We start from the raw sequence: 17,887 nt of genomic DNA, 5'->3' as shown, positions 1-17,887 counted from the left end.
GGAATAATGAGGTGTAGATTATGCCGTTTGCCCTGACAGCATGTTGTCCAATCCTCCTGTGATGATGGCACTATTCCGACTAACACTAGCAGGTTCTCCGGGCGGCACGGTGGCGCAGTGGTTAGCACTGCTGCCTCGCGGCGCCGCGGACTGTCCCTGTGGGGTTTGTACATCCTCCCTGTGTCTGCGTGGGTCTCACCCTCCACAACCCAAAAAGATGTGCAGGGTAGGTGGATTGGCCACGCTAAATTGCCCCTAATTGGGGGGAAAAAAATAATTGCGTACTCTAAATTTGAAAAAAAAACCACTAGCAAGCTCAAGTGAGCAAAAGTGGTCATAATCCCAGACTTGTGTCCTTTTGGGAGCAGTGGGTGGGATTCCCCCCTCTTCTCCTTCAGCCCCCCCCCCCCCCTCCTCCTCCTCCATTGACTCAGGCAGCTCGTCATTGGTCACCAGGGGGGATCTTCCGATGATGTCTATGGCATTTCCCGTAGCTCGCCGCCGGCAAACCCACCCGGGGATGATGCCTTTAGCGGGACCCGAAGACCCCTCTGGCAGGAAGGGCTGGAAAATCTGGCCCTCGCAAATGTTTAGCCCCATAAATCTAATGGAGATATATCGAATTTCAGTGCCTCCGACAATGGTCAAAAATACATCCGCCCTACCAAACGATTGACTATTGGCGTGAATGGCGTTGGATTCTAAAACTGCTCTTCATTTTATTTCCCCAGGTGTTTAGATAATGGGCTGTGTGCAATGCAAGGATAAAGAGACAACCAAAGCAGCGGTGGATGACAGGTCAGGCTCCATTCCCCAGAACCCAGGCTATCGTTATGGACCCGACCCTTCTCCGCAGCATTATCCCAACTTCGGTGTCACGGGGATTCCGAATTACAACAGCTTCCATGGGACCGGTGGACAAACACTGACAGTCTTTGGCGGAGTTCATTCTTCCTCTCACACGGGAACGCTGCGTACTCGGGGCGGAGGTAGCCTAACCGGTAGGAGAAACACCCAACCTTTTGAGCTGGTTCCATTCCTTCAATGATTAACCAGTACCCCTGATGTTGAATCCCCTTTACACCGGAATAAAGCCTTGCTCTGTGTGAGGAACATGGCATAAACTGGTGAACAACAAACTTTGTTTTGTTGTTGCCCAGCTAATAACGTTTTAACAATGTACTGTATAAACCATTGCTATACTATGTGCTTGCTCTAATGAGATACCGTGGGACGTTTAACTACGTTTGAAGGTGCTACATCAATGCAGCTTTTTATGTTGTGAAAATATGACGTTTTTAAGATTTATGTTTTCAGACTCTCAATTTAGGGTAAAATGAAGAGGGTCATGAGACCTGTTCTGAATTCTGCCCGACAACAAGCGTGGTTGGCTTGTTTGTCAAAAGTTAAGGTGGCCCAGGTTATCAAACTGAGATGGTGCAAGATATGCACACCTGTAAACATTGACCAGTGCAGCTGTGCTGACAGTGAATAGAGTGTTGGCCTCCTGGGGTTGTCAGGTTTTATAAATGGTTATATTTAAACTTTCCATTTCATTTCATCATAGAAAGGAGTTGGGAGGTGCAGAGTACAGCTAATTCGCACTTTTGCCTTTTATTTTGGCATTGATTAGCCTTTGAGAGACAGCAAGAGTAAGACTCTGCTGTTCATCATACTCAATGAAGGTGGGAGCTTTCTATCTGATTGAAGAGACCAAGTCCATGGGGATTTTAACAAGGCTGACCCACTTGCCTAGCTTTGGTTGGATGAAGAAATTTCCAGAGTAACCCTGACCATGGAAATTAGTTCCAAGATTAGAAGTTATTTGGCTGGAAAAGGAGAAAAAAATAAGCCATTGGAAACTGAGAATAGTTTTGGACTGGCTCTTGAGAATGAAATGTCCACCTAAGGGACAAAATATTCAATTTTCAGTCATTTACAAGTCAAATGGGGAAACCTTTCTGACATTAGAACAGGTCTACTGAAATAGTGTTTAGTCAATATTGCTTTTAGTTGGTTTGCTGCAGTAAGAGTCTTAAAAATTAATCTTGCCATAGTGATCCTTCAAGTCAGTCACTGGAAATTCAAATATCTTTCCCTAAACATTAATGATCCCTACAGAGACCGTAACAATGTGAAGGAAGCATTAGGAGAACTGGGTTTGAAACAATATTACACAGGTTGGTAAAGTTGGAATGTTTAGAACATTCATGTTCAGTGATTGGAAATAACTCTACCTGACCATTCAGCTAAGCTTGGACATCACCCAAAGCACATCATAGTACCCCTAATTTCAGTCTCAGATTAGTTTCAAGTTGCCTATGCCTCCTCCCAGTAAAGGAGACATTGTCCTTCCACCTCATGGCCAATTGATCTTTTAATGCTCAGAGGGAGAAAGTGGCAGCTCCTTCCCCAACATGAAATCAAAAATTAATTTCCTAGCTGTTTCCAGGATGCAGAGAGATCCTGGGCATTTGCAATCTGCTTTCACACAGAGGCTGGAGTTTACTGCACTCAGTAAAATGTGTGAAACACCACTAAAATGATCACCCAGATATGTGGGGTTTCAGAAGGCCACTGAATGGGCGATAAGCGATTAACTGCGCCTCAGGGAAGTACCCTGACCGTTTCCTCCGTGGGTTTCCTCCGGGTGCTCCGGTTTCCTCCCACAGTCCAAAGATGTGCAGGTTAGGTGGATTGGCCATGATAAATTGCCCTTAGTGTCCAAAATGTTAGGAGGGGTAGGAGAGGTTATTGGGCTACGGGGATAGGGTAGAAGTGAGAGCTTAAGTGGGTCGGTGCAGACTCGATGGGCCGAATGGCCTCCTTCTGCACTGTATGTTCTATGTTTCTGTGATTCCGCTGTGCTGGAATTATAGTGTAACCATCAGGTTGCTTGTTTTCCTGCACTGTACAGGAAGAGGCTGAGCACTGAAGAATGAGCTGTGATGTTTTCAGATTTTACCCTTGAGCTGATGAATAACCTTCTGTTTCCCATCTCCAGTTGGGGTGACCCTTTTCGTGGCCCTATATGACTATGACGCCAGGACAGATGACGACCTCAGCTTTCAAAAAGGAGAAAAGTTTCAAATTCTTAATAACACGTAAGTACCTGGGGAGGGGGAGAGAGACAAATTCCAGAAGCCACAGCCATGTTACTGCCTTCACCCAGTGCTGAGATTTCTGCACTGCTCAGATGTTAGAGTTTAAATGATTCTATGTGATCATCATCTGTTGTGGTCGAGCACCCAAATCCCATCAGTTTGGAAGCCGGATTCCTCATTGGTTGGCCTGTATTTGGTATTGTACTTTAAAAAAAAAACATTAAAAGGAATCATTAATGCCCGCTGTCACCATGGGTAACCATGGTGATAGGGTTTGTAAAAGAATTTTAAATGTGGAGCTGCATTGCAGTCGATACAAACACATATAAAAGAAGGCTTGACGCAAAGACAAGGCAGAAGGGGGTAGGAAGCAATTTTTTTCCAACTTCATTCGTGTGATGTGGCTAAATAAGGAGGTCAAGGACATTATAAAGACAAAAACTAAGTTATATCATATTGTAAAGGCCAGTGGCAGGCTGGAAGATTGGGAAACTTTCAAACATAAAGGGATACTAAAAAAGTAACGAAAAGAGCTAAGGTAAGAAAAAATACTAGAACAGAACATCAAAAAGGATAGCAAAAGCTTCTACAGGTGCACAAAAGGGAAGAGAGTCACGAAGGTGAATGTTGGCCCCTTGGAAGATGAAACTGTTGAGTTAATAGTGGGAATACAGAAACGGCAGAGATGCTAAATCAATACTTTGCCTCAGTTTTCATGGTGGAGGACACCAGTACCATTCCTAAGGAACAGGCAATTCAGAGGTAATAGAAACGGTGGAACTTGGAACAATTTGCATCAATAGGGAAATGATACTCAAACTCTTGGGATTGAGGGCAGACAAGTTCCCAGGGCCTGATGGCCTACATCCTAGGGTGTGAAAGGAAGTGACAGCAGAGATAGTGATTTGATTAATTTGATTTATTATTGTCACATGTATTGGTATACAGTGAAAAGTATTGTTTCTTGCATGCTGTACAAACAATGCATACCATACATAGGGAAGGAAGGAGAGACTACAGAATATAATGTTACAGTTGTAGCAAGGTGTAGAGAAAAGATCAACTTAATACGAGGTAGTCCCATTCAAAAGTCTGATGGCAGTAGGGAAGAAGCTGTTCTTGAATTAAATTAGAACATTGTTAGAGAGTTTAAAAGAGTTAGAATGAAGTTTTAGAAGCATAGAATGAGAATAAACAATAGAATTAGAGGGTACGCTGGGCGCAGCTTGCAAGAAGTCACCTCGCTCTGGCGTCATCTTGGATTAGTGGATCCATTGGTTATGATATTCCAAACTCCGTGGACACGGGAAAGGTTCCAGTGGATTGGAAAAATGCTAAGGTAACGTCCTTATTCAAAAAGGGAGGAAGGCAGAATGTGAGAAATTACAGACCAGTTTAACATCAGTTGTTGGAAAATTGTCAGAATCAATTATCAAGGACATAATATCAGGACATTTGGAAAGTCAAAACGCTATCCATCAGAGTCAGCAAGGTTTTATGAAGGGCAAATCATGTTTAACTAATTTGCTAGAGTTTTTCAAAGACGTAACAAGCAAAGTGGATAATGGAGATCCTGTAGATGTAATATATCTGGACTTCCGGAAGGCATTTGATAAGATGCCGCACAGACGGTTAATTCACAAGGTTAGATCACATGGGATTAGGAGTAATTTATTAGCTTGGATAGAAGACTGGCTGACGGACTGAAGGCAGAGAGTCGAGATAAATGGGTCTTTTTCTGGATAATAAGATGTAACTAGTGGGGTGCCATAGGGTTCGGTCCTTGAGCTCCAACTATTTACAATCTATATTAACGACTTGGATACAGGATACAAGGATAGAAGGTCCTATAGCCAAATTTGCAAATGACACAAAAATAGGTGGGACAGTAAAAGTTGCAATGAAGAAATAAGAACCTTACAAATGGATATAGATAGGTTAGGAGAGTGGGCCAAAATGTGGCAGATGGAGTTTAATGTGGATAAGTGTGAGGTCATACATTTTGGTCGAAAAAATGGAAAGGCAACTTATTATCTAAATGGGGAGAGACTTCAGGGTGCTCTGGTGCAGAGGGATCTGGGTGTCCTTGTGGAGAGTATTTACTTGTGCCTCGGAGATGGTAGACAGGCTTTGTGGGGGGGGTCGGGGGGGGGGGGGTCAGGAGGTGAGTTACTCGCTGCAGGATTCCGAGCCTCGGATATTAGAGTGGGCGGCTCATGTGGAGTACAAATACATGCATTGACCACTTGGGTCAGAGGTTTGGTTTCTCTGCTGTGGATTCAATGTAATTCTACGTTAAGTGCATCATAGCAGTTGAATGGCCTCATGTTCTTTACCAGTGCTCCCAAAATGACAAAATAGTAGACCCTGAGATTGCAGTAGGATACACCCGAGCTCTTCTTGAACTTCCCCCACACTTTCCGCATTATAGTGAAGGAGTGAGATTGTGACATCTCTGCTAGAGAGCGAGATTCCCAATAGATATTCAAAGTATTTATATGTTGGATCTTCCACAAATTCATTTTTGCAGCCTGAAAGATTTTCTTTTAATTGTAAATATTTTTGTTTTGCGAAGTTTACCAATGTTTCCTCTCCTGGACTGAGCTGAGTTTGATGATGTTCATGAACATGCAGCAAAATATTGCACTGCGCAGTGGTTAGCACTGTTGCCTCCCATCTCCAGGGACCCAGGTTTGATGTGTGGAGTTTGCCCGTTACTTCGACATGCAAACACAATATCTACTAAGAGTTAAACTACACCTATCCGCTACAATAATCTCGGCTTAACTTCAGGGCGACCGGCACTGTGCAAATGGATAAGGCCTTTATCTTGATTTCATGTGGCTCGTTTGAAGAAGTGGCTCTGTCTCTGCTGGGCTCGGCCATCAGGTAGCGCTTGTTGGTCTTGAACTTGGCTGGCTGTTCCTGCTACAATTGGGTTGGCACAAAGAGACAGAACACATGGCTGTGTCCTCTTTTATCCCTCTGGGATTTTGCGGTCCTTAACCTTGGACCCAATAGTTCGACAGGGCTCTGATCACTGTCTTCGATTTCGGCCAATAAAGGGGCGGGTGCCTTGGTAGCTGGGCGGGTCCTTAGAGGTAATTGACTTTGGCAGTTCGGCTCTCTGAGTAAAGGGAGTGGCGCCAATCAGTCTGTGGCTGTATCGGTTTCTTGATTGGAGTCCTATTGTCCTGGGAAACGGGCCATTAAGAATGCAAACGAGCGGGGGTTTCGATCAGGTCTAGCTACCTGTGTTTCAGATACACATAAGCTCTGTATCTGTCTGAGTCCTGGGTTGGCCATAATTCCCATGGTCCTTTGCAGGTGGCCATCTTGGATGGCTACATCGGCAATTGGGAGGGAGTGAGGGAGAGGGAGAGGGAAGTGGTGGGTAAGGGGTGGGGAGGAGCAAGAGGGTGGCAAGCGAATGGCGGTAAGCAGGAGGCAAGTAGAAGGAGCTGCGAGTTAGTAAGAGGATTTTTGGGCCAGTTAGTAACAAGGCAGCGAATAGATTTGTAATTTAAAATTACAGGTCAGGAGTGTAACCAACCCTTAGTACATGGATTTTATTTAAATGTAAGTGATTTTCTGCCCATTTTTGCTTTGCTCGTCTTTTTTATGAACACATTAGGAATGCAAAAGACTGGATAGCTGTTCTTTCAAATTCCGTTTTGGTCGCAGGTCGTTACTTATTGATGTCTATGGATTTTTCAGGTATGGGGAGCAAGGAGACTTCACAAAAAGCTAGAATTCTGGGGTGACTCTTGCCTTGTTAATTAGAATGGGAGCTTCAATCAAAATAACGAAGGAATGATTCCCTGAAGTCATTGCTCAAGTACTTCTTGATGTTGCCAATGCAGGAAAGTCCCTTCTGTCTAGAGCAGCTGGTTAAAGCTGATTCTTCCCTCCCCAGCTGACGTCATCCCATGTGTCTCTGCTCTCTACAGCTTGTGTGACACTGAGATTTACATGGTTACAAGCAATGCAGTAAACAAAGACTCTTTTTACACAAGAAAAGTCTACAAGCCATGTCCCCTTGGAATCAGCAGTCTTATCTGTGCTGGTTTTGTTACTGAGGGAATTCTGCCCTCAGGCTGACTCCACTGCTTTTAGGTATTACAGCAGGTGATCTGTAACATCAGCAAGAGGCAGCCCTGTTCCACCCCAACCCATCCCTCAAGCAAGCAATACACCTGGTGCCTTTCCTCCAAGGCGGCCAGAGCTTCACGAGCAGACCGGCCCACGTTACTTTCCCAATGGAACTCCGCAGGACGCTGTGAGGCAAGAGACACTTATTGACAAACACACTTTATCTTCCTTTCCGGTGTAATTTCACCATTTCCGAGAACTTGTCATAGAATAAAATCCCTGTCTTCGTGCAGTGCAGAAGGAGACCATTCGACCCGTCGAGTTTGCACCAAAAGAACACCCTATCTAGACACACACCCACACCCTATCCTCGCAACCCAGTAACTCCATCTATCATTTGGACATCTAAGGGGCAATTTTATCATGGCCAATCCACCTAACCTGCACATCTTTGGACTGTGGGAGGAAACCCACGCAGACCCGGGGAGAACGTGCATACTCCACACAGACAGTCACCCATGGCTCGAACCCTGGTCCCTGGCGCAGTGAGGCAGCAGGGCTGAGCACTGTGCAACCATGCCATCCTTCTCTTTCACGTTCCCCCGACTCCATCCTGTCTTCCAGTCTCACTGCTTGCCATGTATTTCTGACCTTCCGCTCTCTAACCCTGGAAGCCTCAGCTTTAACCCCTTACACTCCTCCCTACCTCACTGATTTCTCCCTCCCTCACTACTTTCGATAGGGAAATGTGTCCGTACCTGGTCTGGCTGATGTGTGACTCCAGACCCACAGCAATGTGATTGATTCTTAACTACCCTCCGAAATGGCCCAGTGAGTCACTGCATTCGAGGGCAATCAGGGATTTACAATAAATGCTGGCCTGGCCAGCGATGCCCATATTACAAAAAGATTAATAAGAAAAATTAGTATATCATTTGCCGCTCAAGAGTGGTCTGTTGCACATTGAGCAGCACAGGTGCAGACTGGGTGATCGCTGTGCAGAAGAGCTCCACTCGGTCCTGAGCTTCCCGTCGCCTGTCGTTTTAATTCATGCCCCTGCTCTCGCGCTGACCTCTCTGTCCTTGGCCTCCTGCAGTGTTCCAATGAAGTTCCGTGTAAGCTCAAGGAGCAGCACTTCATCTTTCAATTAGACACTTTACAGCCTTTGGGCAGCAGTTGCAGACCGTAATCTCTGCCCCCATCTTGTTTTCTTGTTTCAGTGCAAGTTTTTAATTTTAAACACGTTTTTCTGAAGTTATTGCTTTTGGGTGGCAGCCGTTCGTCATTCTGTCATTTACACTGCTTTGGTTTATTCACATGTCCCAGTATCATTGCCTTTGTCCCTGCGGCATCGCAATTTTGTCAAGCAATCTTTCTGGTCTTCCGCCCTATCACAGACCTGCCCTTTTGGTTCTTTTACCCAACCGCTCAAAATCTATCACATTATTAACTTTACCCAGTTCTGCGGCAGGTTTGTCGAGTTGAAACATCAACTCTCTTTCTTCCTCCACAGATGCTGCCGGCAGAATTACCTGTTTGTAGCCCGAGCTCTGGGCTTCATTGTAACTGCTCACAGCATCCAGATGTTCTGTCTGCCTCTGTAACCCACTGTGGTGAAGGGTTTTACACTCTGTAAACCACCTGGGGTTAAAGAAATCCAGGCATGGTGACATTTGTCCGTGGAATGCAAGACTGTCACAGCCTTGAGTGACGGGATGGAGGGAGCATCATTAGCTTTCTCCCCATGGCTAATTTACTAACTCATAGGGAAGCTGTGGCTAACGAAGGTGAATTTATTTACGTATTGACAATTACATGCTCAGCACAGCATCTCACTCCCAGTGCAGACGTTGCTGGGAGGATGGATCTGCCCAGGCCCTGAGTTGGGCCTGCTTTTCTCCCCTGCCTGAATGAGCCCCATGCGGTTGGCCTCCGCCCCCTACCCAGGGAGCTCGAACTCCGCGGGTCCCACGGGGAGATCAATGGTTGTTTCTCCATGGTCCTCGTGGGGGGTTAGAACAGCTATCTGCTAGGAGGTCCCTTTTTGTGTGAGTGCCAAGGCATTCTTTATCAACACCATCGACTCAGTGCTGAGGGCTGGCAATGCATAGATTTCATGGGAAGGTGACTTCTTGTGGATTTTGAGTGGCGCGCATGTGGGCATTTCTTTCCCTCCTCTCTCTTCATGCACAAAGCAAGAGCAGATGTGTAGAAGGGAGTCCCAAGGCCTTGAGTCAATCTCGCACATAGAATCATAGAATTTATAGTGCCCACCGAGCCTGCATCGGCCTTTGGAAAGAGCACCCTACTTAAGCCCACGCCTCCACCCTATCCCTGTAACCCCACTTAACCTTTTTGGACACGAAGGGCAATTTAGCATGGCAAATTCACCTAACCTGCACATCTTTGGACTGTGGGAGGAAACCGGAGCACCCGGAGGAAACCCTCGCACGCACGGGGTGAACGTGCAGACTCCGCACAGACAGTGACCCAAGCCAGGAATCGAACCTGGGACCCTGGAGCTGCGAAGCAACTGTGCTAATCGCTGTGCTACCGTGCTGCCCACTTGGCTTATGGGACAAAGCCTAGCCCCTTCAAAGACGCGTGTCCTTCCCACAAAGTAACATTCGCATCTCACTGAGCTTGAGTGCTCCCCAGTTTTTCAGTTCCTTGTTTGTGAAAAGCACCACGTTCCAAGGCATGCTCTACCAGTATGGCTGCACAAGGATCATTTTAATATGAGGCATGATTTCCTGATGGAATTCATGGAACTCATGACGAAGGTTAGACAAGATCCCGTCTGTTTCTGCTTATTCCTTTAATACCAGATGTCTTGTCATATTGCCTGGATGCACTGAGTAAAGCCAGCTGACGTCTTTGAGTTTTGACCATCCGACATATTGAAATGATGCGCAATCTGTTAGATATTTAATGCAAGGTCCAGCTCTAAGATTAAAAGTAGGAGACTTTTCCAAAACTGAGATGAATTTATGAAACCGTTGTTTTCAAACATTTTTGGTTGAAGGACTTCTTTTCAAATGGATTAATAATCACGTACTGTCCCCGTCTAAACTGGGATATTACATAATCTCAAATAAAATATAGAAGTGCTGCCCGTGAGGACTGTTTTGCCAATCCTTCTCCGAGAGGAGCTTTTACTTACAGCCTATCAGTGTACACACCCCTCCCTATTCCTGACAGGCAGCCCACCCTGTGCTACACATGTGCCACCACACATCCCTCCCTGCCTCATGCCAAACCTTCCGCAGTATGCCTATCATCCGGTTAAGCGTTCAGTGAGCAGTTTTGCTTTATTTTGCACCCCCGCCCCCCCCCCCCCCCCCCCCCCCAGGGATTCTTGCAGCTCCCAATATGAGGACTACTGTTCTAAAGCACCGAGGAAGAACATGAACAGACATATTGTGGTGTGGGCTGAAAATTAAATTTTAAAAAAATAAATAAAAGCCACGATTTAGCAAGCAGGTAAAAACGAGATCAGAGATCTCGTCTCCTCTCCCCCCCCCCCCCCCCCCCCCCTCCCCGGCCCGGGATGAGAGTACGCTTGCGGGGGACATAAAAGCTGACTGTAACATGTTTCTATAGGTGCGTGAAGTGAAAAAGATTAGTAAAGACAAATGTAGGTCCCTTACAATCAGAAACAGGGGCATGTATAAGAGGGGACAACAATGGCTGAGCAACTAAATTCATGTCTAGGCAAAAGAGGGCACAAATAACTAACATACCAGAAATGTAGGGGAGGGAAAGACGGGAAGAAATCAGTATGAGTAGTGTCACGTGAGAGTACCTTTAAGAAATGGGTGTTTATAAATGGGTGTGTATATAAGTATCTGTAGTGAGAGTACCTTTAAGAAATGGGTGTTTATTACTGCAGTGATGTCAGAGAGTGGGAGGAGCTGGGCTGTCTGTCAGCTATTTGCTTTCGTTTTGGGCTGTTTGCTGCAGGGTGTGTTTTAGTTTCGTTTTCAGTGTTGGAGCTGAAGCCAGACAGAGCAGATGTACTGTTGATCTCTCTGCCATGAAAAGACTATCTCTTGATCATTTGGTGAATTCAGAATTGTAAATGTTCTCAGTAGTGAATGTAAACCTAATGTGTTTCTGTTAAAAGGTGTTTCTTTTGTCTTCTGGATGTTGTTTGGGAAGTTTTTAAGGATTACTTAGTGTTGTATTCTTTGGGAGTTGTATTTGAATTAATGGTTGCTAAGATGTTCACTGTATGTTTTAAAAAGGTTGACTTGAGTTCATAGAATAAACATTGTTTTGCTTTAAAAAATACTTTTCCATTTCTGCTGTACCACATGTGTAGAGTGGGCCGTGTGCTCCCCATACCACAATATGTAAAAAGTTGTGGGTCAGGTGAACTCCATGATACACTTTGGGGTTCTCTAAACCCTGGCCCATAACAGTAGGGGAATGGTGTTGGAGAAATTGGGAACTGAAGGCTGATAAATCCCCAGGGCCTGATAATCTACTTTCCAGAGTGTAGCGCACAATGACTTACACAAGACGAGAAGTGATGAAGTCTATCGAGGCTTTATTAAGCGAGACTTGTTCCCCAGCAGCTCAGTTACAGAATGAGGCTGCGGGGATAACTCGAGCTCTTATACTCCGCCTTCAGGGCGGAGCCAGAAGTCGGCAGATCCAACCAGGACCCGGGACCTGTCAGCCAATAGGCTCTTGTCTTCACAGGTACCATATTACCCCTAATACATACCACCACACAGAGTACTTAGGAAGTGGCTCTAGAAATAGTGGATGCGTTGGTGGTCATCTTCCAGGATTCTGTAGACTCTGGGAACAGTTCCTACAGATTGGAGGGTAACTCCACTATTAAAAACGGGAGATAGAGAGAAAAATGAATTAGTAGACCAGTCAGCCTGACGTCAGTAGTGGGGAAAATTCTGAAGTCCATTATAAAAGATTTAATAGCAGAGCACTTGGAAAACAGTGGCAGGATCGGACAGAGTCAGCATGTATTTACAAAAGGGAAATCATGCTTGACAAATACACTGGAATTCTTCAGAGATGAAACTAGTAAAGTTGATGAAGGGGAACCACTGGATGTGGTTTATATGGACTTTCAGAAGGCTTTCAACACAATCCCACATAAGAGATTAGTGTGTAAAATTAAAGCGCATGGGATTAGGGGTAATGTATTGAGATGGATAGAAAACTGGTCGGCAGACAGGAAACAAAGAGAAGGAAACAATTCCGATTTTGCCCCCATTCCTGATGCTCCATCCCATCAGGGAAAGTGATCCGGGTGTTTTGGGATGGAGAATCCCACCTTGCATGTTTTCAGGAAGGAGTTAGGTATAGCTCTTGGGGCAAAAGGTATCAGAGGATATGGAGGAAAGATAGGAGCAAGCATTGAGTTGGATGATCAGCCATGATCATAAGAAATGGCGGAACAGGATCGAAGGGCCGAATGTCCTACTATTTTCTATATTTCCTCGTCCTTCTCTCGCCCCTCTTGTCCTTCTCTACCTCCTCTCTTATCTGTCTATCTCCCTCTCTCCCTCGCCCTCTCTCTCCCTCCCTCTCTCCCTCGCTCGCTCGCTCTCCCTCTCGCTCGCTCTCCCCCTCTCGCTCGCTCTCCCCCTCTCGCTCGCTCTCCCCCTCTCGCTCGCTCTCCCTCTCGCTCGCTCTCCCTCTCGCTCGCTCTCCCTCTCGCTCGCTCTCCCTCTCGCTCGCTCTCCCTCTCGCTCGCTCTCCCTCTCGCTCGCTCTCCCTCTCGCTCGCTCTCCCTCTCGCTCGCTCTCCCTCTCGCTCGCTCTCCCTCTCGCTCGCTCTCCCTCTCGCTCGCCCTCCCTCTCGCTCGCTCTCCCGCCCTCTCTCGTTCTCGCTTTCTCTCTTTCCCTCCCTCTCGCTCTCTCTCTCTCCTTCTCTCCCTCCCTCTCTCCCTCTCTCCCTCTCTCCCTCTCTCCCTCTCTCCCTCTCGCTCTCCCTCCCCCCCTCTCTCCCTCCCTCCGCTCTCCAGCCATGCTTCCTCCAATGTAATCCCACTGCTATCATTAGTCTGTCCTTTCTAATTGTGGTTGAAAAGACAGCCTATGCCTTGGGATTCACCAAAAGCAACGGAAGCTCATCAGCTACATAATTTAGACTCTCTCAGAAACTAGCAATCTGACTTTTTTCATGTACGAGTAGATTATCATAGAATTTACAGTGCAGAAGGAGGCCACCCGGCCCATCGAGTCTGCACCGGCTCCTGGAAAGAGCACCCTACCCAAGGTCAACACCTCCACCCTATCCCCACAACCCAGCAACCCCACCCAACACTGAAGGCAATTTTGGACACTAAGGGCAATTTATCATGGCCAATCCACCTAACCTGCACATCTTTGGACTGTGGGAGGAAACCGGAGGACCCGGAGGAAACCCACGCACACACAGGGAGGATGTGCAGACTCCGCACAGACAGTGACCCAAGCTGGAATCGAACCTGGGACCCTGGAGCTGTGAAGCAAGTGTGCTATCCACAATGCTACCGTGCTACACTTCACTTCACCTGATGAAGGAGCAGCGCACCGAAAGCTTGTGATTTCAAATAAACCCGTTGGACTTTAACCTGGTGTTGAGACTTCTTACTAGGGTCAATAAGATTAAGGAGGTGAATGCATGGCTCAAAGGTTGGTGTGGGAGAAATGGGTTTGAATTCATGGCACATTGGCAGCATTACTGGGGAAGATGGGGCCTGTTTCGATGGGACAGTCTTCATCTGAATCACGCTGGGACCAGAGTCCGGTGAATTGCATAACAAGGGCTGTAGATCGGGCTTGAAACTAGATAGGGGGATGGAGGGGGTTCAGTTGTATGGAGAATTAGAAAATCCAAGTTGAAGGAGAAGATATAAGTGCAGGTTAATGACGAGAACTTTAAATGGGTTAATCGAGCCGAGGGCTCAGGAGAAGTTAATAGAGTTTCCAGACCACGTAATAGAACAGAGAGTATAGAAGGTGGCAGGAATCTTACCTCAGGCAGAGCAAAAAAGGTGACCAATATGAGAAGGGAGGTGGTCAATGCAGGATGGAGGGTGTTGTACCGAAATGCGCGCAGTGTACGGAACAAGGTAAATGAGCTTGTCGTGCAATTGAAATTGGCCGGTACGATGTTGTGGGCATCACAGAGACGTGGCTGCAAGAGGATCCAGGCTGGGATCTAAATATCCAAGGATATGTGTCCTATCGAAAGGACAGGCAGAGGGGCAGACTTGCATTGTTAGTAAGGAAGGAAGTTAAATTGATCACAAGGAGCGATATAGGATCAGAAGGCATAGAATCTCTGTGGGTAGAGTTGAGGAATCGCAAAGGTAAAAAGACCCTGATGGGAGTTATGTACAGTCCCCCGAGCAGTAGTCAGGATGTGGGGCAGAAAATAAATCAGGAGATAGAAAAGGCATGTTAAAAAAGCAATATCACAATGATCATGGGGACTCCAATATCCGGTTGGGAAAATCCAGTTGGTCGTGAATCCCAAGAAAAGGAATTTGTGGAATGTCTAAGATGGTTTTTTGAGCAGCTTATAATAATAATAATCGCTTATTGTCACAAGTCGGTGTCAATGAAGTTACTGTGAAAAGCCCCCAGTCGCCACATTCCGGTGCCTGTTCGGGGAGGCCGGTACGGGAATTGAACCGTGCTGCTGGTCTTGTTCTGCATTACAAGCCAGCTGTTTAGCCTACTGTGCTAAACTAGCTTGTGACAGAGCCGACTAGGGAACAAGCAATTCTGGATTTGGTGATGTGTAATGAGGCAGACTTGATTAGGGAACTTAAGGTGAAGGAACCCTTAGGGAGCAGTGACCACAATATAGAATCATAGAGTTTACAGTGCAGAAGGAGGCCATTCGGCCCATCTAGTCTGCACCAGCCCTTGGAAAGATCACCCTACCCACACCTCCACCCATAACCCAGTAATCCCACCTAACCTTTTTCAGACACTAAGGGGCAATTTAGCATGGCCAATCCACCTAACCCGCACATCTCTGGACTTTGAGAGGACACCGGAGAAAACCCAACCGGACACGGGGAGAACATGTAGACACCACATAGACAGTGACCCAAGCTGGGATCCTGGATCTGTGAAGCAACTGTGCTAACCACTGTACTACCATGCTGATGATAGAATTTACCCTGCAGTTTGAGAAGGAAAAGCTGGAATCAGATGTAACGGTATTACAAATAAATAAGGGTAACTACAAAGGCATGAGGGAGGAGCTGGCCAGAGTTGATTGGAAAAGGAGCCTAGCAGGGAAGACAGTGGAACAGCAATGGCAGGAGTTTTGGCGGTTATTCGGGAAGCACAACAGAAATTCATCCCAAGGGGGAGGAAACATGCTAAGGGAAGGACAAGGCATCCATGGCTGATGAGGGAAGTCAAGGACAGCATAAGAGCAAAAAAACGCGTATAAAGTGGCAAAGCCAGAGGATTGGGAAGCCTTTAAAAGCGAGCAAAGGACAACTAAAAAAGCAATAAGGAGTGAGAGATGAAAGGGGGGAAGAGTGTAAACTAGCTAGTAATATAAAATAAGACAGCAAGAGTTTTTTCCAATATATAAACGGTAAGAGAGAGGCAAGAATAGACATTGGACAACTGGAAAATGAGGCTGGAGAAGTAATAATAGGAAACAAAGAAATGGCAGAGGAACTGAGTAGTTACTTTGCATCAGTCTTCACGGTGGAAGACACCAGTGGGATGCCAGAGCTCCAGGAGAACCAGGGGACAGAGGTGAGTGCAGTGACCATCACTAAGGAGAAGGTTCTGAGGAAACTGAAAGGTCTGAAGGTGGATAAATCACCTGGACTGGATGTACTACACCCCAGGGTTCTAAAAGAGATAGCGGAGGAGATTGTGGAGGCATTGGCGGTGATTCTACAAGCATCACTGGAGGCAGGAAGGGTCCCAGAGGACTGGAAAATGGCTAATGTAACATCCCTATTTCAGAAGGGAGGAAGGCGGAAGATGGGTAATTATAGGCCGGTTTGCCTGACTTTGGTCATTGGTAAGATTTTAGAGTCCGTTGTTAAAGATGAGATCGCGGAGGACTTGGAAGTGCATGATAAAATAGGACTGAGTCAGCACGGCTTTGTCAAAGGGAGGTCGTGTCTGAAGAATCTGTTATCGAGTTCTTTGAGGAGGTAACAAGGAAGTTAGACAAAGGAGGCCCAGCAGACATGATTTGTTTAGATTTCCAAAAGGCCTTTGATAAGGTGCCGCATAGGAGACTGTTAAATAAGTTAAGAGCCCGTGGTGTTCAGGGTAAGATGCTGGCATGGATAGAGGATTGGCTGACTGGCAGAAGGCAGAGAGTGGGGATAAAAAGGGGTCTTTTTCAGGATGGCAGCCGGTGACTAGTGGTGTGCCCCAGGGGTCTGTGCTGGAATAAAGTCAGGGGAAACATTAGGCAAAAAGAAGGAAAAGTGCTTTTTTTTAAAAAAAGGGTTAAATGTGTATTTCTCTCCCTCCCCCTCTCTCTGCCGCGTCTTCACAGTATGTACAGCTCAAATGCTCTAACCTGGTAGCAAACTGCAATTTGCATCTTATTAAGTGAATTTGGGGACAGCTTTGCGTGGAAGAAACAAATAAAAATGTCTGAATGTCGGAAAAATATGCTTGATTTTTTTTCTTAAAAGGTGGATTTGTAAAAGCCAAAGGCCTAAAGTGGAATCCGATTTATCTATATATTCTTTCCCTGCCTTCATCCAAAATGCTTGTAACGAACCGGCCCTAATAATATATTTTGGGCAGTTTTCATTGCTGGTTCCTGAAATAAACTGCAGGAACAGGCAGCATTAATGTTTATTTTGGTCCAGCTCTTCTCTCCTTGTTTAAATCAGGTGCACCGCTCACCCAAGACATGTCCTCGAGTGGGTGTCATATCTGTTTTAAGTGCAGGTTGCCAAGTAGCTCTGTGTCCACCCCCATGGTACAAGTGTGTTGTTCACAATGTCTTCTCCACCCACTTTGCTGAGTCTACAGAACCCTCCGGCAGTCCATGCAGCATTGCTTATGTATTTTTTTTCTCTGTCAAACTCTGCTGATCTAATCTGCACTTCCTCTCTTATTTTGAGGGGGGAAATATCAATGCAGTAATTCAGCACAGCTCACAGGACTTTCCAATGAGTACGGAACGTACCCAGGGGCACGTTCTTCTGCGGCTGTTTTCAGCCATAAGAAACTCTGGACCTGTGAGTGGCCGTCCTTCATCTTGGTGGGCCGCAAGGTTGAAATTGGGAGGGTTCACCAACCATGACCCTATGAATAAGACCGAATACATGCCGAATATTTCATAACGAGTTATAGAAGACGCGTAATCATTTATATGTTAACAGAACGCTCATCAACTTCTTCAAATGTTAAAAACAAAAGAAATATTTAATGCTTTAGCCACAGAAGGAGTGTACAGCTCTCACCGTCAATGTTGTGAGCAATCAGCACACACCTCACTTCACTTGCCCTCTCTTTACGTGCGTGTCACTTTCGTCATACCAGTAGGAAAATCCACGCAGATGGAAATCAACAGAATTTGGCAACACTGCGCGTGGGAAATGGTCCATGAAATGTCTTGTGGTCTGCACTCAGAGCCCAATGGGGCGGCATGTGGTTTCCAGACTGCAAGTTGCCCACCATTGCACCGAAACTTTGCTGCGGTGATGGAGAGTGCTGGACGTA

At 46.2% G+C, this 17,887-nt stretch overlaps 1 protein-coding gene across 6 annotated transcripts in view; it reads left to right on the top strand.

Moving 5' to 3' along the window:
- The window catches only part of LOC140411055 (tyrosine-protein kinase Fyn), a 431,995-nt gene that overhangs the window by 269,335 nt on the left and 144,773 nt on the right, over window positions 1–17,887 (top strand). For all 6 annotated transcript variants that reach the window (XM_072500049.1, XM_072500048.1, XM_072500045.1 and 3 more), the window contains 2 exons: window positions 732–1,001; window positions 3,005–3,104. In XM_072500049.1, the coding sequence (XP_072356150.1) occupies window positions 743–1,001; window positions 3,005–3,104 (359 nt within the window). In that variant the 5' untranslated portion in view covers window positions 732–742. The remainder of the gene's footprint in view (window positions 1–731; window positions 1,002–3,004; window positions 3,105–17,887) is intronic.

The sequence above is a fragment of the Scyliorhinus torazame genome, chromosome 4, assembly GCF_047496885.1.
Source record: "Scyliorhinus torazame isolate Kashiwa2021f chromosome 4, sScyTor2.1, whole genome shotgun sequence".
NCBI classification, from domain to species: domain Eukaryota; kingdom Metazoa; phylum Chordata; class Chondrichthyes; order Carcharhiniformes; family Scyliorhinidae; genus Scyliorhinus; species Scyliorhinus torazame.
Note: the sequence above shows the minus strand (reverse complement) of the source record. Positions and strands in the feature narration are given on the sequence as shown.